The sequence below is a fragment of the Boleophthalmus pectinirostris genome, unplaced genomic scaffold (assembly GCF_026225935.1).
Source record: "Boleophthalmus pectinirostris isolate CB_2022bp ecotype Guang Dong unplaced genomic scaffold, ASM2622593v1 HiC_scaffold_5, whole genome shotgun sequence".
NCBI lineage: Eukaryota > Metazoa > Chordata > Actinopteri > Gobiiformes > Gobiidae > Boleophthalmus > Boleophthalmus pectinirostris.
The window spans coordinates 26,838,761-26,862,269 of NW_026571404.1; the positions used below are offsets into that span (position 1 = coordinate 26,838,761).

Genomic DNA, 23,509 nt, shown 5'->3' on the forward strand with positions numbered 1-23,509 from the left:
GCTTAAACAGCCTCTCCTCAGCTCACAAGATTTAGAAATGAACTTAACAGTTAATCATGCTATAAATACATTTTATATGTCTATAAAGCTGGATGGGAGATAAGAAAAAGCACAGACACAAATTCATAAAAAGGATTTGTATTTTGTATTGTCAAACTGCACTACTGCATAACATTCACAATACAAGTCATTTACTGACTGTACAACATGCTGTTATATTCATGATAATAACGAAAAGTGATGACTATATATGTACACGACTCTTGTTACAAGTTATATTCATCGACTGAGTCCAGATAAACAGCACTGACAGAAAACAACTATGTTCATCTTAACTACTGTAGGATCAGAAAATTTGATTGAAAAGAAACACATTGAAACACATTAGAATAGAGAACTGTTCTCACTACAGCAGAGATCCAGTGATAAGTGTAATAAATTAAATAAGAAAAAGATAAAATGTCACCCTGAAATGTATAGGATGAGAGTGGTCATCAAATGCCTGTCAGAGATTAGTAAAAGGGGCTTCGGTCTTCTCAGTTCATCCATGATATGTTTAGTACAGGCCAGTAGTCTTAAGAAACACTCTACCTTCTGAAACACACAGAAAAAAGATAATTTAAACAGTGTCTTTATGTATGAAGAGTCTGTGAAGAGTAAAAATCTGAAAGGTCAAGTAAATGAACCATAGATCATTAATATACAGCCATGATTAGGGAAGAACTGGGAATTGTGCTTTGGGCTCAGATCCATGTTTTTTCGATAAAACTTCCTGGCACAAAGGAATTGCTTCCTGCCCTGCTGTCTGACAGACAATCCCCCTTTAAATGATTTATTACTGGGTGTTAATTATGCAAATGATGTCCAAACAAACTCGTCATGAGGACAATTAAGACAGCCGTTAATTAGTGGCCAGTTCTTTTCTTGCTTCACTGACATTCAATTAAAAATTGCCTTTGAACAAGCAAGCTCTCTGGTAAGGTGGTCCTGGAGCGGCACGGAGCAGAGGAGGGGTTGGACTATGCTCTCATTTAATGGAAGCGGGCGAGAGATCATGTGCATTTCTATTTTTGTCTATTAAAACATGTTACTTTGGGGATTTTCTCATTAATCTATCACTGTGAGAGCAACAATGATGGCAGAAATAAATATATTAAATGCCCATCTCCATTAAAGCAGCAGCCTCAGTGAACTGCATCACGCTTCATTTAATTTTGGTCAATTTCTGAGGCGCGGCCTCCCTGAGAAATCTTTGAAAACCCTTCCAGTACACTGGTCAGTTAAGCATCAAATGCAGAGAGCAGGTGAAATAATGAAATGTGTTGTCACAAGCCAGTTGATTAGAGCCAAATAAAGGATCACCGAAAAATAAAATCACACTATTCTCTAAATTTGAGGAAAACCGAAAACACCTAAACTGGTTCCGGATTCACAAAAGCATGGTTAATAAGTTAATAATTCCCCACAAGTTCAGAGGGGAGGAAAGGTTGAAAATGCAGTTGCTTTGAGAAATCTGCCAGAACCACAATTTCAGCAAATGCTTAATCTTTTAAATCCAGTTTACAATGTCCAAAGGCACATAAAAATGTAAAATTGTCTCTCTAACTTGGATTTGTCTTTTATTTTGCTCTAAACCAAATTGAATCCTAGAGTGCTTTTGCAGCAACAGCGATTCAAGATAACAAATAAAAGTCTGAATAGAAAGTAAGTGTGGTTGTTGTGCAGTATGCTTTGTTAGGGGCCAGACAGCTGTACCTTGTGCTGTTGCCTTAGTGTCCAGCCTGTTGTCATCATGTTTGCTCCCTTCCACGTCCTGGGTCACAGACTCTGAGTGGGGAGGGGCCGCTGATGATTGATGGCCTGTAGTTTGGTCATTAATTCATAAAGACACTTAATTAGAGGCTAATGGACAGTCGAGCCTGTGTTGTACTCAAGGCATGGTGACATTTAATATGAAAATGAGAATAGCGCTAGTGCTTGGTGAGTTACGGCTCAAACAAATAAGTCTTGATGTTTACAAAGAGATGATGTGTGTACCTGAGAGTGTGGGGGCGCTGTGGAGCAGGCTGTGCTCCGCCTGGTCTCGCAGTTTCACCTCCTCCTCCAAAGCTTCCTGTAGTCGCCTCTTACTCCTCTTCTCCTTCTTTAGACGCTTTTGAATCAAAACTAGAAAGAGAAAGCACATGTATGACTGTTCATGTTTGACATGGGCTTTGTCTGAACTACAATATTGCATTTCCCAGGTAACATAATTTTCTTGCCCATTTTTATCCATATATTTTATTTTATTATTTATTATTTATTTTTATTGTTCATAATTCAAGCTGTTTAGCAAGTTTTAAAATTGTATTTATTTATTTGTGTATTTATTTATTTATTTATGTATTTATTTTTGGGAAAGTGGTTAAAAAGAAACCCACAAAACAGAAATTACTAAGAATACTGGATTTAATTGCAGTACTTAATATGAATAATTAATAATTTGTACTGCAATCTGGTTTGTATTCATATCCAAGGGTATAGGTAGAGTTGCAATGTTAGAATTACAAAGGACACTTATTACAAAATACAGCACAAAAAAGTGCAGGCCCTCACATATTTGTACATACTGATACTGAAGAGGAGAGAGCTTTAAAAGTTATAATAGTTTTGGTGCTTTTGTCTATTACTGTCTATCTTTGCATGAGATTCTTTTTTTTAACCTTTTTACATTATTATTATTCTTATTTTTACTTTGAAAATACTTAAAATGCTCATTTATTGACATAGATCCATTCAGTAGATTGCTCAGTAAATTGCTAATTGAGTTGGTCTATGACTCACTTGTTTTGAATATTAGCACAAATTTGATGCTTCTAATAAATAAGTCATAGCAGATGTGAAGCTTAAACATCAGCGCTCTGTCGCCTCTGTCTAATGCAGAATGCCCTTCACCAAGACCTTGGAGAGTTTCCAAGTATTGATGCAGCCAACAGTGTGTAAAATCAGCATATTTCTTGAAAAGTAAAACTTGCCACATGCATAGATAATATTTGTATTTCATGTGAGCGGACACATTTTTATTTTGAATTAGAGTTAAATTATTACAATATAACAACTGTAATTCTTATTTTACACATAGCCTACTATATGACACTTTTTAACATGATTTATTTGGTAACTTCGGCCTAATTCTCGTCTGCCAAAGCCTTTCAGGGATAATATACAGTATATGTCTTCACTTCCTTATCTGATTTTCTTGCTTTTAGAAGTCCTTGCAGCTTGGTGGGGGATTAGGTGAAGCTATACAGCAAAAGTGTCAAGACTTTTTATGTGAAAATCAATACAATGTCAGTGTGTATAGAAGTCCACACCCATGAAGAGAAATTTAATGCCGTGGGTAGACTTGAATACAAGGGGAAAAAGAGGAAACAAAAGCAACAATGCAATCAAAAATGAGTTGTGGTTTTGCATTTCCTGCTTGGTACCTCTGTTCTTTTGCTCGACGCTCAGCTGCCTCTCCAGCGTCTCCCTCAACTCTCGCTCTCGGACCAGCTCCATCTTCAGCTCTGTCCGCTCCAGCTGGTCCTGCTTCTCCTGCGCTCGGGCATTCTCTATGGCAACCCTCAACAGACCCTGCTTGGAGACACACAGGCGGGCACACGTCAACAGGTCAGACACCGATCTGAGACTGGGATTATGGGATACAGGATACAGGATTAAATGTAGAGATTTGTTGTATTAAGTATGTTTTTTTTTTAAATATATAGTATATATAGTATGAGAAATTTGAAAATAAAATTCTGTATTTCAGAACTACTGATCCATGGTAAATAAATGTTTTGGCTATTTTAAATATTTTCTTTTCATGGTTTAGTTCTATTTCACCTTTCAAATTCAGTCAGTTTACTTATTTTAAAGGCATGCACATTGGACTCTGTCAACAAAAAGAAGATTTATTTTTATTTTTTTTTTCACACACATAAAGAAAACAGAAAACAAAAACAACATCTAAAAAAAAAAAACTTTCAGAGACCTTTCAATGAACTTTCTAGAAGCCTCTTTCATTGTTGTTCATTGTATTTGGAAAGGGGCGTTACACTCTAGTATTGATTATTGTACGACTGCATATTAAATTATGGAGTGACCCATAAAGAAGAAAACAATGAAATTGTTGATAAATTCTAGCAGCTCACACGTACAACTCCCTGTATTGAAAATAGCGCAAAAGACTGGTTTCATTGTATCTACAAATGAACAAAGACTAGATATAAATTTGAGAAGCAGGTCAGCACACGCCCAGCCCAATTACTGCTTATCCCAAACCTCTGACTGGTTTAATATTTACCATTCTGGTAATCCCATAGGATGGTTTTCAGTTCATGTGGACCATTATCAAAATAAAACCCTGGCAGAGGCTCACCTGGATGTTGGTGAGCAGAGTCTCTATGGAGGACAGGCCTTCAGGGAAGATGAAGGGAGCATGGTGGAGCCCTGCTGAGAGCTTCTGTCCTGCAGGGTAAGAGAGGCGCTCACAGGCCTCCCTGCCTGATGGGGGTTTCTGGTACACTTGTCTGTCACAGGCTTCCCTGGTCGTCTGAGCAGCCAAGGAGCTGTTATCTGCAGGGTATAGAAGAAGACACATGGAGTGAAGCCAGTCAATATTCCCAGGGCTATATCGGTTTTAAAGGTCTACTTCCTCATCTGTCTGTTTTAATAAGCACAAGGATGAGCACAGACACAGAGAGGTACTACAGCACACATTACCCGATATTTAAGTGGTTAGACTAAGCTATCATAGGGGGTTCATGACAATGATTTAATTATGCATTAAAAATAATTTGCATAAAGTTACGAGTGAATATCATTTAAAATGTTGTTAACCAGATAGTGTTTTTCACGTGAACACTTTTAGGGTTCCATCAAAAAACTGAAGGATCACACAAACAAACAAGAAAATCTAATAAATCAAAGAAATTAATAAAATGTGTTAGCACTGTGTGGTAGGTCATGTAATAATCACTATAATATTTGGAATATTTAATAAATGAAGAGAGAAAATGCTCTAATATTGAGTGGTAGTGTTGACATAAACCTGTAAATTATTCTGGAAAATGCTTAATGAAGCAACACCAAAAGCAATTTTTATTTCTGATAGTGTACTCAAAATTTTGCATTGAGGCATTTTTTGTCATACACACCATTGAGCACAAAACAAATAGATGTTAACACAAACTGTCCCACGTGCCTGTGAGTGTACAAACACCAGACTTCTGGTTTGGGGTTTTGTAAATGTGGTTAGCCTTTATTAGATGGCACTTTGCCTATTGATAATGCATCACAGCTTGACATCTCCCATAAAAACTGCTAAGAAGCTGCATTATGGATGACCATCTGTTTGTAAACCTGAGAACTGCGTGTTCTTGCTTCGTGCCGGTGAGGCAGATGAAGATTAGCCGTTTTGTGCTTTTTTTTACTTCACCAAGCAGTTGCTCACTTTATGCGCTCACTGTCATCTGAGCCACTGAGGACCAAGATGTCCTGGGAGCCTGGCGGTTATTGGAGCAGAGACAAGTGTGAACGTGCGATGTGATATCTGGCACTTTTCTCTGTCTGTGACAAATGACAGTGTTTTCTCCACTTAGCTGACCACAGCATCTTCTGCTCCAAATCCACCCACCTCCCTTTTTCTGCCTCGGCCTCATGTCTTGGCAACTGTCACATTCAAGGTGTTTCACAGATGAGAAGCAATGCCCCCCTCTCCTCCACTTTCTCCCTCTTTCTTGCTAAAAGCATTGCTCTGTAGAGAAAGGTAATTAGCAGGTGCTGGCGAACTCAGCGGAGGGCATCCAACTACACTCCTGTGGCTCCCATACAGACACACACACATCCACAGCCGTTAAAGTGCGCAGTCAGCAGCATGGGCTCCCCAGGCTCCTTGGATGTGACTGATCCTTTATTGAGTTACTGTTTTACGCCTACTTTACCACACATTCACGCGCACACATTTTGGCATGAGCACACACACACACACACGGCTGCCAGCTCGTTTGATCATTTACCCATCTCCCTAACCAAGGTCACTGTCTGTTTTTCTCTTTTCTCCCAACTTCATCTCTCTTTTCCCTCTGCCCCACGTCCCCAGGGCTAATGAACTTCACCATGTGAAGACTGCCAGTCAGCGGAAGAGAGGAGGAGGGAGGGAGAAATGGAGAGAGACAGAGAGAGAATAAAATTCTGCTGATGTTTGGTTAATGGGAGTGAGGTGTCAGGGATGGCCTCTGATCTCTGCTGCATGGATACGTTGTTCAAAGACCACTGAAACAGCACACACAGCCAAAACGGCCTCACACACACGCACATGCACTTAGAGATTATCATACAACAGATTGACAGAATGACAGCGCTGAGGTGCTCTTTGAAACTCAGGGATGAACCTGAGCGCCCGTGTTCTAGGTCAAACACAAAAGCAAGCAATCCGGCAAATGTACATGTATTTCATTTGCATGCAGGGAAATCAATTGGAAATCAATTGCATAAATGCAACGTGTGATGCATGGCATTCACGTCGTTGATGCCATCACTGCTTCGTCAATATGTTCACAGATACCTGACAGCATCTGAAACTTTACCTGTGCTGCTTTGTGATTTTAGATTCGATTACAGAATAATGCCATTCAGTAGAAGAATACATTTACACACGCGCGTGCATATACATACAAACTCTCTCTTACTTGCTGCTCTCTCGCGCTGTAGATTTCTGCTGACTGTTTGTCCTTGAGCAGTCCTCATTAAGCTAATGCAAACCTCCCTGACAGAGAGAACCAAACAACTGACGTTGCAGCGCCGTGGCAACGCTGGCCCTAACGACAGGGAGGTGGTCGTTATGCAGATGAGGTCCAGCTGAGAGCGCGGGAGGCCGCCTGGCTCGTTAGGCCGCGGCCCGGCAAATGGCTCACTAATGTAACACTGCTTCCTGGTCTAATGGAGCCCTGTTTTCCAGAATTATTTGTTTTTGCTCACAGCGGGACACCAAGGGGAACACCTACAGAGAAGAGGAGTGAAAGAGCAGAGCCGCCCGAGAAGTCGAATCCTTATCGACTTGTTACTGAATTATTTCTCTCTTGTCAACCTATTAGGAGCCCTTTCTCAACTACTATGCAGAGTTAGTGAGACTGGGGCAGACGGAGACCTGAGGACAGCACTTCTCAGTTTGTCTGTTAGAGAGTCCCTTTTGGGCTGTAAATATATTGAACATAGGATCATAAACTGGATATGTTGAGTCCTTTTTACTGAAAATTGTTTATATACTAGAAGTGGGTGAGAAAGAACTTGTGGTTTTAAGAACGAAACTACACACCTTCACTGTGCCAGCTGACATGAATATTGATAAACATAGATTATTTAAAAATCCTGGGTTATGCATGTATAAATCAATTGTAAATTCTAACATACATACTTCAATACAGATGTGCCAGTGAGCTTAATTCATAGTTATGTAATTAATAATTAATTACTGACCCAAAGTCATGTTTGCTGAGCTGAGCGCACATCTCACCTCTGTCAGGGTGTCCCCTCTTGCTCTCTTTGCTGTAATCCAGAGAAGAGTCTGTGTCTCTAGTGCCTTGAACCACATTGGGTGAATGGCCCAGTACTCCATGACTTGATAAACCATCATGAAGTGAGTCTATAAATGGTATAAAAAATGGACAGTTTGTCACTATTATACATTTATACCGAAGACTATAAGACTACAAGACTATAAGACGTACGTGAGATTTCTAGATTGCGTTCTGTGTGACATGGAGAACTTGACACACTGCTGCTATGATTAGATGACATCTGACCATCCTCCAACGAAGGGGAGGGAGAGGGGCTATCACGCATTCGCTCCTGTGAACCACAAAAAGAAACAAATAAATGGACAGAAGTAGAGCCGGATAAAAGCATTGTGGAGTGTGTTCCAGTGTGTTGCACATAAACTTTGTTCTGTAGTTAAGTTCCAAGCCACGCATCTGAAAAACAATGGCCTGATCGTTATTATTACGATGCAGTTACCAGTGATATCCGGAGAGTACTTCCTTCTTTTGGCAAGGCCTTTCAGTGGAAAAATACTTTGGTCAAACATTTTATCATAATAATGGCTAACAAATTAATATAACAATAGTATTTAACAGCAAATTTGTATTTGGCAATTTTCTTACCAGATTTTACTTAATGGAAAGTAAGGATCAAATTGACAGAAAGTAAAACCATCGCAATATATTGCATCTTAACTTTTACTGTCAGTGACGTGAACTGCAGAACTGTTATTGAGGAAGTCCCAGGACATATCCAATATTGAGGGAAGTGGAACTAATCAATCATATCTGTATAACGGTTGGCCCATTTTGGCCAATTAAAAATGCCAGATTTCAAGCCAAAACCTGTGGCCAGTGGTCAGCTCCCGTGGGATGATGGGAGTCGGAGTTCACCTTAATGACGGAGGTGGGAGCCCTGGAGGGGGCCTTGGCGTGGAGCTGTGCCACGTTGGCGATGCTGGCCAGAGTGCTCAGTCGGTTCATCTGGCCCATCGCCATGGAAACGGAGGCCGGCGCCAGGCTGGCAGGGATCAGAGGATGTGACATCATCATGAAGGGTAGCTGGTCAAGAACTAGAAAGAAATTGTATAAAAGTGGAGGTTAGAATCAATAATCATGAGGCAAAGGTCTGGGGAGATATAGCACCTTGATACAAAACAGGTGTCATGTATTCAGTTTGTATTTATCATTTGTGCGGCTCACTACTGTGGTGTGTGCTGAAATCAAAGGAGGATTCTCACTTGACTAAACCGATATTATGCTTAACAGGATTTCTCTGTGATGATGCTCATTATCCAAACCACATAGGAAAAAGCACAAAGTAAGAATGCATGTGTGATAAAAGAGGCACCAGAAAGAAGACATCACTGGTGGAGTTTCTAAAGGTGGTTGGAATGAAGACTTTGAAAAGTTACATCACAGAAGTGTCACTTTAAAAATGGAGATTCTTTTTACCTGGCTCTCAAACCTGAGTTACTTTTCCGTGCCCTGGAGTTCTTGACAATAATCCAGCAGATTTTTAGTCAAACCAAACTCTTATTATCTTGGACAATCTGTTGTTCTCTCTCCTATCTTTAAGACATGCAACTACTATCTTTAAAGAAAATCCTTCCGCTCAACAGCACCCCAGTGGGTTGTTTCGGTCCCTCTATTCATGAAACAAACAATCCTGTTGAGGGGGGAGAAAATGACATAAATATTTATCATTTAATAAAAGGAAAAACAAAAACAAAAGAAACACAGGGAGGAAGTGGAACAAAAGAAGCTGATGGCAGACCTGGTGCTGGGCCAGCAATGCACGCCGGGTAATTATAAACACAAAGGCAAAAATCTTGGACTCTATTCCGCACAATTGTCACAAATAATAGCACGAGTGGATGGAAACAAAAAAGGCTATCCAACGAAGGGAGATTATGAAATAAAACAAATAAAGGGGGAAGAAAAGCAAGAGAGACATTAAAAGGGGAGAAAAGTGTGAAATAAAGGGAGAGGCGTTGACTTTATGAGTTGGGTTCGCTGGACATATGTGCGGTGCTTTGTGCATTTGGCAGATTAGTCCCTCACTTGCCCAGAGCAGAAACCAATCCAAACAAAAGATCTGTGTGAATAGAGCTAAATAACCAGATGCTCCAACAATCAACTTGGAGCCAAGTCCAAATATTAAGCCTTGGTCTGGACCCAACGCTCCATTTGTCACCGCCCCCACCTACCTCGCCCATAATTTCATTTTCTTGCTGATGTTCCTTAACCCCCCTTACCCTACTTCTCACTTTCTCTGCCCTCCCATCACTCTCTCTTATGTTTCATTAAAAACATCAAAAGTCAAAGTGCCTCTCTTATGTTTATCCAAACAAACCATTACTGTAAACAAACAGTTACTGTAAATTTCCCAGAAGATCTTGTTAAATGCAGAAATGGCTGCTGCCCGCTCTTCCCCGGCCCATAAGGTGTCACACTCAGCATTTGTGAGTGTGTGCGTGTGTGTAATCTGAGATTGTCTTTGTAGTGGTTAAAGCGCTGCTAGGCCCTATCCTTCCCATAAGGCTGTGGGTGGCGGTATGGAAAAAACACATTGTGCTTGTATGTGTATGGAGCTGATGCATGTGCTCAGTATGTGTGTGTTTGAGTGTGTGAATGCCTGTGTGTGTGTGTGTGTGTGTGTGTGTGTGTGTGTGTGTATGTATGTGTGTGTTTCCACTTGACTCTATCATTAACAGTGATTAAGCTTTACAGGTTTATAATAGCTGGTGGTAACCATGCCACCTAACTGCACACAGATGCAGACAGTTGTAACTGAGTACACAGGATGGTAAACAATGCTTAAAGCCATACTAGACTGGATGTTTTGAAGTGGGATTGTAGCCGAATTAAGCACGTCTGTGTTGTGCACACACTGTCAAGAAGAATTCCTGTACTTCTGAATAAATACATTAATGAAATAAACATCGCAAAAAAGTTAAATGTAACGACTAATTACTGACACAAATGTTAATCTAGTTTAATTTATTTTGAAATATGTAAAACTAAAATTTAAGTGAGGGACAACATCTCTAGTTGTAGTTCTCTAATATGTTTCTGACTTTATTTTGTATGTTTGCTTATATCTTTCAATTAGAAAAGATGTTTTAATTTGATTTAGTTAAATTTTGATTTATTGTGGATGTTCTTTAGAAAGACTATTGTTTACAAGTAAATTGAGGGCGACATCAGTGACTCTCCATATATCTTACCACATAGCAGGTTTTTGATTCCTGACCACTTTCCTCCTTCAACTTCAAAAATGATTTAAAGAATCAAACCAGAGGAGGAGGAGGCCTGCAGTAAGGACAGTTTCTTCTCTTTCAACCTTGCGGTACATATAATGACTATGTCCCAGGTTGATAGTGTATTCCGCCCAGACCTCCATAAGCCCTGTCATCTGTCTAAACACACTGATGTCGCTTTAACCTGTCGATAACAGTGGGGGTGGCGGCTGGCGTTTGTTTGTGTGGGTGTGTGCGTGTGCATGTGTGCGTGTGTGCATGTGTCCGTTCCGCCATCGATTGTCCAGCATTTGTCGTTTGCATTCAGGATAGTGAATTAGAGAGAAGACTATTGATTTGGCTTCAGCCTCTCATCTTATTCATCTCTCTATCATCCGTGTACCCTTGCTTTTTGCCTACCGGTGCTCCACTTTTGCTGGCCAGGATCGTTGAAGTGAAGAGGCACCGCTTTTCGTTCCATATGACTACAAAACATTTTACCAAAAGCCAAAGAGGATTCAGTTTCCAAAATTAGGCGATTCTTTGCTTTCCAGGGACAGCTTTTGGAAAAGTGATAATTGAAAGTTTGACAGCAAGGCATCTTCTCACTCCACTGCCCATTAGTGGCTTTTTACTGACATTGAGAGCACATTAAACTCCACAAAGCCGAGGTTCTCTTCCTGTAAATTCTGATCTCAAGTTACTCAGTATTACTACTTTATGATTTGTTGAACATGAGAAACAGAGGGGGGTGGCATCTGTGCTATGTGTGGCAATTCGCAATCACGGTTTCACTTGGGGGAATTATTAATTGACAAAGGTTGCATTTATTTAGATAAAAGAATTTAAAGAATGCAAAAATATATCAAAATGTCCTGTAATTTATGAATTGATCAGTGGATATTTCATTCCACTCTCAAATGTTAATGCTCCCGGCATTGTTTACAATGTGTAGTCAGAAGAAACTCAGAAGAAACTTTTTAAATATATATTGCAAATTTAACTGTAATCACAATACATTTATTTTCCTCAAAATTGTATGACACACAAAAAAATTTAAAACTTAAAAATGAACTTGCGAACCACAATATTTGGAAGATGTGCTTAGTTGTGTGCCATTCTGTGTAATTTTGACTGAATTGCTTTTTATAGTCAAAACAACCAAGGTCCAGTTGTTTTTGTACTCCACTTGCTGTTAAAGATCTACATGTTCATTAAGGATTATAGTTGTGGGTTGTATAGTGGGCTAATATTTAATTGGGATTTTGATGTATTAATCGTCAAGAATGGCAAACGCCTTACAGCACAATGCAATTCAAGTTATGTTGTCTTCAAATGGACAGCTAAAATTATTGTGTTTTTGCAACCAGCCCAGAAGAATGGAAGAGAAGTGACCTCACATCCTGGTTTATATCGATGTTCTTCAGGTGGTGGTGGTATTGACATCGCATTAAGCAACAATTGTGAGTTGCAGAATTGAAAGTACCACTGGCGTGTACTTTGTTTTTCTTTAGTTTTTTTTTTGTTTGGGGTCACTTAATGGATAGAGACTCACCCAATCCGGGGTTGTGATCGCCGTTCTCCCCGTTTGGCCCGCCGTGCTGGTGGTTACTGTGGAAACCGCCCATCGCTTCCAGCTTGATCTTTTTGGCCAGGGCAGACAGATCTGAGAAGGACAGACACAAGCGTAAGACGGACATAAAAAGAAAAGAAAAATGAGAGGAAGGGAAAAAGAGAGAAAAGGAGGGATCAATAAGAGGCAGATCAATGGCCCCGGTGGAGGATTAGAGCAGTGGGTAGGCAGGAGGTTGTCATGGGAAGACAGAGGCCAGCCATTCATTCTGACTGCACCGCTGCACTGGCCATTTAGTCTGCCAGCGAATCAGCAGTGATAGGAACAAGCCAAGACATTCATCTCTCCCACACAGGGACACAGGAGCCCACAGCCCAGCATGGCACGCACAGGCAGGCTCCACCGCACAGTCCTGAACCACTTCTGTATCTCTGCAAATTACAAGACAAATAGTCTCTAATAGAGGTTCTGCACTTTAGGATAAAATGTAATGGAGAGTGACAGAATGTGGAGTGCTGGTGATTTTCTTTTTAATTTGTGCCTTGAACTTCTAAAGGTAGTTTGACCCACAGAGCAACCCTTAAAGCTCCCTCTTGCCTCAGAAAATTAAACTAATAAAGACAAACACAGTGAATTATTAAAGTTGGACAAACTGAGCTCTTGAGCAAACTGAGCATTGGGAAAGCAAACAAACTCTCTTAATTTCCTGACAGTGGATACATCATAAACATTTGTGACTTTGCAACCATGTTTTTCTTTTTCTTTTTTTTTTCTTTTTTAATAACTCACTGCAATGACCAGAATAGCCTGTCTGTCTGTGGCATGGACAACCACAACAAATTGTTTCTTTTCGTTCTCATCTTCTCACCTCCTCGCTGCTGTTCTGTGCCCATCCCCTCTCCTTACTTTACCTTTTCAAATGTCAGCATCACAGCAGGACATAAGTCACCGCGTTGTGTGTGTGCGTGAGCCTGTGTGAGTGAAAAAGCGACTAAGGAGGATCACATCAAAGATTTTTCCTGCCTTTTACGCCCAAATGTCCTCCCTCTGCCTGTCTCTTCCTCTCCTCTCATGTGGCCAGTTCTAATCAGTGGCACTGACATTGCCGCCGTGCCCTCTCCTTTGGTGGAAAAAGACTCTTTTCCCACTGAGAAAGATGCTCTTGAACGCACAACACACACGCATACGCACGCACTCAAGCACCTTTGAACAGTGAGAGGAAGCGGAGGCTAATAGAAAATGGCTTCTTTTGAGGCGGGGAATGAAAAGATCAGGTTGCAGTGAAGAGCACAAAGCCAAGGGCAACTTTGAGAGCAGTAAGGTGCCAACAATTACTTTTCTCCCTTTCTTTTTTTTGGGCTAACACACCCAAATCCAACACACACAAACATGACAGGCACTGCTTACATCCAGGTACACTGCTGTTTGTGACAAGGTAGAGCGGCCAGGGGGAGCGAATGTTACTACAAAGTCAAAATGTAAAACTCAAATCACCTAAATAACAGGAAACTTTTCATGCACTTCATCTTTAGACTTTATACATCACCGTTAAGGTTTCAAAGGTCTCTCAAATCTGTTATTGATGCAACAGACCACTTTACATGAGTTCTTCAGGACAAAAACCCTAAGCTTGCAAGTTATGAGTAGTTTCGCGTGTGTCAGCACTATGTATGCTAATTTTATTAATCAGCACGCAGGTTACCTCCCAGAACTACGCCTCCCTGTACCTCTTTGTATCGATGATGAGTAAAGATGCAGTTTCATGGAAATTAGGATAAAAATGCCCCATCATGTAACTACAGTATTCAGGACGGATGATCTATTATTTCATTATTTCAACAGCGTGTGATTAAACTGCTTCATTGGCAGATAAGTTTTAGGGCATCATTTAACTTTTGGTGTTTTGGTTTGGTTTTGGACAGTGGTTAGAGCGTTTGTCCAGCAACCCAAAAATGCAACTGACTTCTACCTGGACCACTGCATATTGTCGTTGTGTACTTAGGGATGACTATTCACCCACTTTGCTTGTGTATGAATGCATGGTGAGTAAATAAATTTGGGGGTAGACAGCATGGCAGTTTCACTTCCATTAGTCAACATTCATACTATAGTCCATACAACCCAGCTCACAGCAACTCACCCTTATGTAATAGATAACCCTATGTAAATCTCTGTTTAATTTTTGCACTGTTTTCTCCTGATCCACCTCTTGTATATAGCCCAGCTATATTTCATATTAGTATAGTTGTACATTTTACTTTTGCTCGTTTATATAATCATGCCTTCTTTGACACCAGTCTCTTTCTATTTTTGCTACTTATTTTGAATTTATTATTTTCATTTGTATTGTTGTTCTTTGTTGTAATATTTATTGTGATGTGTGAGCTACTGTGTCCAAACAATTTCCTCTGTGGATCAATAAAGTTTGTCTATGTCTAAGTTTACTCCAGGGCAGCTGTGGCTACAGAAGTACGTTATTACCACTGAATTTGCATCGAGTGAATGAACGCACAATGCACAGAAATAGTTTTACAAAATGGTAGAATGCTTAAATTATAATGAAAGGTGTACTGCTATGTTTTCATAACCTTTTGGCTTTTACATTGACTTTCATTATATTGTGAAACTCCTGTAAATTCAGGAGGATTAAGAACAAAGCTGGGCATGTCATGATAATTACTAAATCGACTTATCGTTCAATATATGAAAGCTAGAACATTATGTTTTGGGGCTCACTATTTATCTTGTGTACAATTTATTTGCATAAGTGTTGAGATTTTTCTAAGATTTGGGCTGTATAGCGCAGAATAAATTACTTCTATTGCTAATTATTGGTTCATTCTGCTGTTTTTTGTTGCAGCTCATGCTTTTACAGTATATTTAAAAATGTTAACTGGGATCTGCTTTATTGTTATTGTGTCAGTGGCATAAAGTAGTTTCAATATGATCATTTATTGCAATATTTCTCTGTAGTAATATACCATGCATCAAAATTTGTTAGTGTGAGACATCTAAACAAAGCCCCTCTTTATTACAAGCTCATTTTAATGTTTATACTGAAGAGGCTTGCCTTTATGCTCTTATGCATGTTTAAAATACCGTAATGTAATCTGTGTACAGTTTGGGAGTGGGTGGTCACCTGTAGGGGGCATGATCCCGGCGTGCATCAGCCCACTATGGGACAGCATGGGGTGGGTCCCGCCCTCTGTCACACTCTGGAGCCTCTTGGGCGGTCGTCCGGGCCTGGAGCTGCAAAAGCAAACACAAACTTACAGTCATTAGGCACTTTTATACCTGGCTCACACGCTGCGACTCAAATGGGAGGCCTTTATAGTAGTTGCAAACCCCACTGTCCTTCACTTTGTAAAACCTCTGATCTTGCTCTGGCAAAACAGTGAAACCTGAGCGTCTCCGGGAAGGCTGCTGTAGTGCAAATCTGACCTCCCGGTGGATACGAGCAAGCAAAAAAGGAGTTTCCCTGTGGCATCAATAAAGCACCTCATTACTGTTCAGCTTACTCATTCATTTGTTTGCTTATTAAATGTGTTTGCCTTCCTCCCTCACCACTCTACCTTCATCTGTTCATTCAATCCCCATTTTCCAGCCATGTCACAAATTTCTCCCTCCAATAAAGCAGGGCGACAAGCAGGCAGGCTCACATGGTTTGATTGAGGCGGGCACGCTCAATCAATCGTGTAGGAAGTATGTGAAAAGCTGTCAGACATCACATGGGCTCTGACTAAACGGTGTGAATGTCCTGACAGGGGGAATGACACGGGCCGCATCAGGCTTAATGACAAGCAGCACCGCTCATCTCCAACTCCTACCACTCTGACATGGGCGATACAAGGGTGCGTGCCTCTCAAGTGCGCCAGAAAGAAAGGAGGGAGTGAAGGAGAGAAGTTGAGAGGAGGCAGAAGATACAGGAGAAAGTGTACAAAAAAGAGGGGGAGATAGACTAGCAGTAGCAGCTTCCTAGCGTGGGGTGTCTTTGAGCAGATTTTAATTAGAATCTAATCCAGCCGTCATTAAGGCCCCATAAACGAAGCTGTCAGTCAGGAGATTAATGGCGCCTCATTTGCATATTGCATATAATTCATCAATTACCCAGCAGAAAGGACCAATCCCCTGTTGACACACCCACCGGCTGAGAGAGGGGGAAGATGGGAAGAGACAAAAAAGAGAGAGAGAGAGATTGTGTAGTGACTAACTGCGTGAGAAAAAACAGGTAGCGTCGCGAGTGTGTGAGTGTGTGTGTATGAAGTGTTCAAAGGTTAATTTGATGAGCCGATGAGCTCCACAGTTCCTGCCCTCGGTTTTAATGAGTTGTTATTATTGTCTCTTATTATGGGCCCAGACCGACTGGGATGTGACAGCTGACATCAGATATCACGCACACACGGCACACGCGCGCAGGTAGGCTCACTCACCAACAGTGGGGAGTGAGGAGGGATGAGGTAAGGGGATTATACTATATCTGTGAAACTCTGAGTGATGGAGAACATGCTAAACATTTTTCTAGCCCCCACAGAGAGACGTGTTTGTATTTTTAAGAATCACGTCAGAGATATTACTTCACAACAAAACTTTTTAAAACTTCGTAACATTTTAGGTCTTGTTTTAAATTTTGATAGATGACCAGGGTGAATTTTTGCTTTTTATCTCAATGGATTCTAAAGCAAAATCCAACCAAAACAATGAACAGTTAGATACAGGGCCAATTTAAACATAAATGTACAAAAAAACTGTAAAAGTTGTACTATCTCAAATCAAAAAAGAATTAGGTCTAGCAAAAGTCCCACGAAGCAAGAGTAAATTAAAATGCCTGGGAGTCCAAGGAAAACAATCGCACAACTGTTTACGCAAGGGTTCAGTAATATCTTGTAGGCTCTGTAAGTAATAAGTATGTAGGCTAATAACATGATGTGTACACATAAACAATGTAACATTCAAAAAGACAATGTACAGTAATTCATAAATGATTTTAGTTCGACTAGTAAAATATTGTATAGAATTTCTTGCGTGGACATCTAACAAATAAATATATAAATGTAAACTAAATAAATACAAAGTAAAAATAAACAAAATTTTTAAAAAATCTTTAGTTCCATGTTTGGGCCCCTAACTCATGTTTAGAGAACATTGCCATTTACTGTAGCATACTGCGCTTAACAAAAGCAGGAAATGTATTTTTAGGCCTTGAACTTTGAAGATGAATTCCTTTGCAACTGATTTTGAAAGACATATTAACACAAATGGAAGAGCAAATAGCAGCAGGGGAAATAAAACACACAGAGACCAAAGAGCGTGGTCGGATTTTTTTTAACTGCATCCACTTCCCTTTTCCTCACTCCTGTTTATTTGCACACACTAATTAATGGCCTGTGTGTGTGTCTGTGTGTGTCTGTGTGTGTCTGTGTGTGCGCTTGTGTATCTTAAACGATGTGTTCTTTTGTATGTGTTACATTTTAGGGGGCATTAAGATCTCAAACCTCATTTTGTGTTTAGTCTGCAAGTGCGTTGCTACATCAAAGTGACCCATGGAGGGAGGTCCATGTGTGTGTTTGTGCATGCGAGCGCACTTTTGGCTTATGTGTGTGTGTGTGAGAGGGGTTGGAGAGCACCGGTTCCCTGAGGTAGGATTAATGAAAAAGCCTTTCATGGAAAAGTCATCAAGCTGAGGGGATGGAATGAGGGAGAGGAGGGGGGAGAGAAAAAAAACAGTGCATTGTGTGTCTGTGTGTAAGGTGTGTGTAGGAGGGGGGGGCTGTGTGGCTTATGACCTCTTTGTCTCAAACTTTAATTAAAATCTCACCCAGACGTCCTCCCTCATGCCAACGCTTAGGCCACACAAACACTCACTCCACACACATTTTTTAAGAAGAGGTGCTCCGTACATCGCGTTCAGCCCCTATCCCACTTTTACCACTTACCTGAAACACGAAACGCTAAACATGGCAGCTGGAGCTTAGCACAGGTGGAAGAGAAACAAAACAGAGCAAAGATGACAGATCTCTCTCTTAGCCACTAACACACACGCACACACGGGGGGGAGTCGAAAAGTCATGAAAGAAGAGGAAGTGTTACAGTCAAAACAGTGGAACAGCTACTGGCTTGGAGGGACTGAGGTGCTGATAGGTAGCAGCTGTGTGTTTGTGTGCAAGAAGAGAAAAAAATGAGAAGGGGGTTGTTTGGGAGACTAGCTCAAACAAGATTTTGTTTGGAATATATTAGCAGCGGTTTACAGCTCCCTTGCTCCCGTCCTTTCAATCTGTGTTTATCAGGCGGGTTTGTATTCGCCGTCACGGTCCGGTTTGATAAATCATATGGCTGTTGCTTTAGCGCAGGGAAGACTTATGCTGCTGGTTACAGAAGTCAGGCAAAGATTGATGTTGTGATCTTCTCCTTAAATTGAGGGCTGAAAAAACCTTTATGCAGCGATGTTATTAGAAAAAGCTTGCGTGATGATGTCATGACAGAGGCAGGCAGCTTGGACACACACACACACACTTTTTACACACGTACTTTCAAAGCCAGACTCTCAGACAGGACGTTTGATCATGGCAAGAATCTGATCTCCTCAACTGATACGGCCGAGCATTCCTCTCCTGCATTCCAGGGTCAGGACGGTGTCAAGAGTGTCTACAAGCATATAGGTGTGTGTGTGTTCCATTAGGACCTGTCATAAGGGACAGGGAAGCCCGCGCCATCTCATCGTTTCTCTATAAAACATCAAAAGAGAGCAAAGGTTAAAGTTGAGCTAATGACCCCGCCCTTACAAAGCACTCCCCCTCCCATGCCCTAATGCTTGACTTTGACAATGAGTTATGGGGCTAGCTAGCGGTGCTGGGACATAGCTTTAGGGGAGTCTACCTTCAGACAGACTACGGGCCCACCGCTGCCAGTTTCCAAAATGCTGAAAGTCTGCCACAGAGAAAGACAAAGAGCGTGCCATTGTTGGACTCTGTGGGTCACTCAGTCTCATTTATCACAAACCAGTTGGAATCTGCAAACTTTTTTGTGTTTGTTTTACACCTGCTGTATCTTTGGCTTTGAAGTCTTTTAGTCACACAAAGCTGTCTTGTGGAGTATCCAAGGACGATCTTTAACACTTCAAAAATGATCTGTCTAAATATAATTTATCATAAGTTACTAGAATAGATCAGACAAGGTATCAGAGGTGATATTGGTATCGTATTGGTTCAATATGGAAAATTCCCCCGACATATACGCGCTAATATTTTCTTCAAAGCAATCTCATTCTCTACGTATACATGTATCATTCCCATTTGTGTATAGGACTGTTTGTAACATTATTTTGTGAACTGTATTCCATCTTTACAACAATGTGTGAGCCTTGATTTTAAAACACTGTTATTAACAACAAAAATATCAGTTTTTCTGCCACAAAAGCAAGACAAATATCTGATATTGGCAGAGAAAAAAATCCATGTCAGCTCATCTCCACTGGTTCCCATGCAATTTTCTAAGAATAGAGCGAATCACGTATTAACAAAATGCTCTTTTCAATAGTTCATTCAATGTAATGGGGTCACTGTTCTGAGAAAGAAACTTTGCACCTGAAATTCAGATGTAAAGAAATCTCCTCCTTTATTGCAGGGTTTGGACCATTGCAATTGATAATGTTAAAACACAATACGCATTTGTCCATTAAAACAAGCAGTGTGCTACTTTTCAGTGCGGTCAATGCAAACGCTATTCACAAATGCAGACGCGCTTTGTTGTAAGGTAATGAGAGATGTTACCGCTATGCTACATTACACAGGTTTTGCGTAACACCCAGGCTGGCATTTCTGAACTTGACACAAATAAATAAATAGTGTGTATAATAGGGATATATGCGCGTGCACGTACAGCATTTGACCCAGGTTATTTGATGTGTGTAAGCAACATAAAATGAAACTGTTCCTTTGTGAGGCAGAGAGAAAAGGACAGCGTATCAGGTTGCCTTCTACACGTCATGTTCTCTTTGTGGAACTAATGTCATTTTGAAGCAAAGGCTGCAAACATACAGGCGTGACCAGGGAGCCTTTCAGCCCAGTTGTCTATGCGCGTGTGTGAGACTGTGTAGTATGTGTGTGTGCGTATGTATCACCTATATGCATGAGTTATAACAAGGTTTGGCCACAGAAGAAGTGGGACCTTCTTCATGGTTTGATGAGTCAGTGATCTGTGTGAATTTGAAGGACTAAGAAGTAAGACAAAAGAAAAGATTTTAAACAAAGCTTGTTCCAACCAAATTTGATGTACAATAGAACATAATGAGCAACTTGTAAAGTGTTGTGTTGGTCATGTTAAAATAGTTGACAAGGCTGTTATTTCTGCTCGATCCTGTCTGACTGTACTGGGCTGGAAAATAATAAGTGATGGCTGTCTTAATCAGTAACAAAACCCTGAGTGAGCCTTGGTGCTGTCAGAGAGCTGTAACATCATATTCTGGAGATGTTCTTGAAACTTTTATAGCTTTTGTTGGCCACTGTTCCAAATTTACCCACTGCCATCTTGCAGTCCTGAGTTTTCCCGTCCATGTATCAGTGAGTTTTTGAAACCACAGACTCTTAAAGATTGCAGCTGACAGTTGAGACGACTGCCATGAACTGGAGGGGTTCAGACTAAAACCGAGCCTGAGCCACCCATAAAGTGATGTTTTCAGATCTCATTAACGAAAGCTGTTTGTGTGTAGTGTGGATAATTAAAGGCGACAGAGGTTGTGTATTTTCTCTAGTTGTATTACAACATTCCCATTAACACCTGATCACAAGAAATCCCCCAAGCTGCCAGAAGATGCATCTGGATTTTCTCTTGGTTAGAGGCTCTCAAGTGCTTGAGTGCAGGTGTTAATCCGTTCAACAACAACAACTTGCTTCTAACAATAGTATGTTTGTCTATTTAACCGGCTTGTGATGGCTTTAAATACATTACAATCACTTTTAGTTTAAAAACATTTTAATAAAGCCAAACTAAAAATGTAAGGCCACATACTATAAATCCATGAAGAAATCTTTTTTAAAAAAGTTTCTATAATGTTTTTTGTCTCAAGTTTTTTGGTAGACATCTTGACACATCCTCTATCTGCGTTAAATGACAGGTGTAAATTGGATTATTCATGCTCTAAGGAGCAGGGATTAACTATCAAACAATATAAACTCCCCAAACTGGTGAGGCTAATCCACACTTGTTGTGTATTAAAACCCATGCTGTTACGAGCATGTGGCCTGCACATCATTCGTCTGAAGCACCAGGAAACCACATCTCCGCCAATTTAGCTCCTTTATCCAAACATCTCTGGCGCATTGGATTGATGACCCATGTAGTTGGTCACCATCAGAGTTCTGCAAAACAGCTCATTTACATAATCGCATCATAAATACCGAGAATTCATTTAATCATCTTCTCTGTTCTGATGCTCAGGGCTAAAGAGTGTTGATATGATAAGACAGCAAGTTATTAAGGAAGGAGAGAGAGAAGAGAGTGCAAGGATCAGTGAGTGAGTGAGTGAGCTTGTCCTGATTTAAGCTGCCGCTTGGGGCCAAATGAAAATTAATTAATTTCTGTGAAGAATCAATTTCTCAGAATGACAGTGTCAGATTCAATGTGTGCACAAGAGTGTATGTGTGTGTGACATCTACAGAGAGTGCTAAGAGAGAGATATTAGAGCCTATGATAACATGACTAACTTTGAAAAGAGCTTTTTATTGAGATTACTAAAATTCATTATCATCAACATCGTCATAGCAATCCAATAATCACCATCTGATTACATGGTAATTACCAGACCAGATAAAAGTAGAAAATGTGAAGGTGTTAAATCATCCAAAGGAAGGCGCTTTTCTTTTAAAATGTTAAAAGTTATAGCATTCTTCAGGCATTTGTACACCGTATGAAACTTTAAACATTGCACTAATTGGCAATTAATTAGTAATAACTATATTAACAAGCAAACAAAAAAGCTAATGATGACAGAGGTCTGAGTAGCCTATACTATTAATCACAAACACGATCTACCCAAGTCACTTTTAAAAATACAAACTCGATCAGGGAAGTTGCCATGAAGTGAAAGATATCCTAGTCCATAAATAATTATTCCATAAAGCTTAAAGTAATCTTATCTTAGCAAGTGGGCAAAGTAAGTTGCGACTTAACAAAAGGTTTAGTATACTTCTTTGATATGATAGCTACTTAGCTTACAAGTTAGTTAGAGCCTGCCAAGTCTCCACACGCGCCTGTCCTGAGCTTTGCCTGATAAAGCGTTTGCTGCGAGAGACCCGGCGGGTCCCAGTTGTAGACAGTACACTACAGTGCACTTTTCTGCAGCTGGAACAACTTTTCCGCTCGCACCTCTGTCCCGCGCCTCGTGCACTCACCTGGCGTTGGTGCAGTCGTTGTAGAGGGTCTCGAAGTCCTGTCTGGAGATGAGTTTGCAGCGGTTCACCCCGGGTTGAATCGCCCCGAGTCCCCGGAGCACCCGTACCTGCTCCACGTTGCACACTACGGGTGTGATGTCTAGTCTTTTCAGCTTGGTGTACACGGTGTGGAGCCCGCCGACCAAGTGTTTGAGAAACACATCAAAAGCCTGTGGCAGACAAATGAGCTCCGTGTCTTTCACCGTAAAAGAGGCGATTTTAACCCCCTTCACCTCGACCAGTTTGCACTCGTTGTTCTGCGGCGTGCTCTCCACTGGCGATGGGGTCGCGTACACCGGTTTGCCGCCACTGGACAGGGACATCCCGGACATCCCTGCCGTCTTCAGCGGAGTTCCGTTCGGGAGTAAAAGGTCTGCTCTGAAGGAGTGAAGAAGCGCCGGGTGAGGTACGGGAGGAGCCGGGGACGAGGCAGCAGAAGTGGCGGCAGGTGGCGGAGAGTTGGTGGCCGGAGACACTGAACTCGGTGTCGGGTGATGACCGAGAGGTGCAGCCGGGAGAAGAGCCGGGGCAGCGGGAGATGCCATGGTAGTCATGCTGAAGAGTAATCTTCAAAAAAACTAAACTTTAGATTCAACAGTGTCTAAAGTAAGTTTTTCTAACAAGTGTTGCTGTTTGGCAGGAGTGAACCGCGCATTTAGGAGAAGGTAAAAGAAGACGGACAAGGAAAAGACAAGGTTTGCGCGCGGGTGT

The 23,509-nt window shown here is 40.9% G+C and overlaps 1 protein-coding gene across 2 annotated transcripts; it reads right to left on the reverse strand.

The window, feature by feature from the left end:
• Positions 1-238: 238 nt before the first annotated feature.
• On the reverse strand, positions 239-23,509 carry dachc (dachshund c). Of its 2 annotated transcripts, none has more exons than XM_055162711.1 (11): positions 22,760-23,509; positions 15,514-15,623; positions 12,357-12,467; positions 8,454-8,632; positions 7,752-7,872; positions 7,538-7,666; positions 4,403-4,599; positions 3,468-3,615; positions 2,038-2,166; positions 1,756-1,860; positions 239-594 (listed from the first exon to the last, which is right to left on the reverse strand). In XM_055162711.1, the coding sequence occupies exons 1-11, from the start codon at positions 23,350-23,352 to the stop codon at positions 557-559; spliced, it is 1,860 nt and encodes a 619-aa protein (XP_055018686.1). In that variant the 5' UTR covers positions 23,353-23,509; the 3' UTR covers positions 239-556. The 2 variants fall into 2 exon arrangements, with proteins under 2 accessions (XP_055018686.1, XP_055018685.1); XM_055162710.1 differs by having other exon boundaries at positions 3,468-3,618.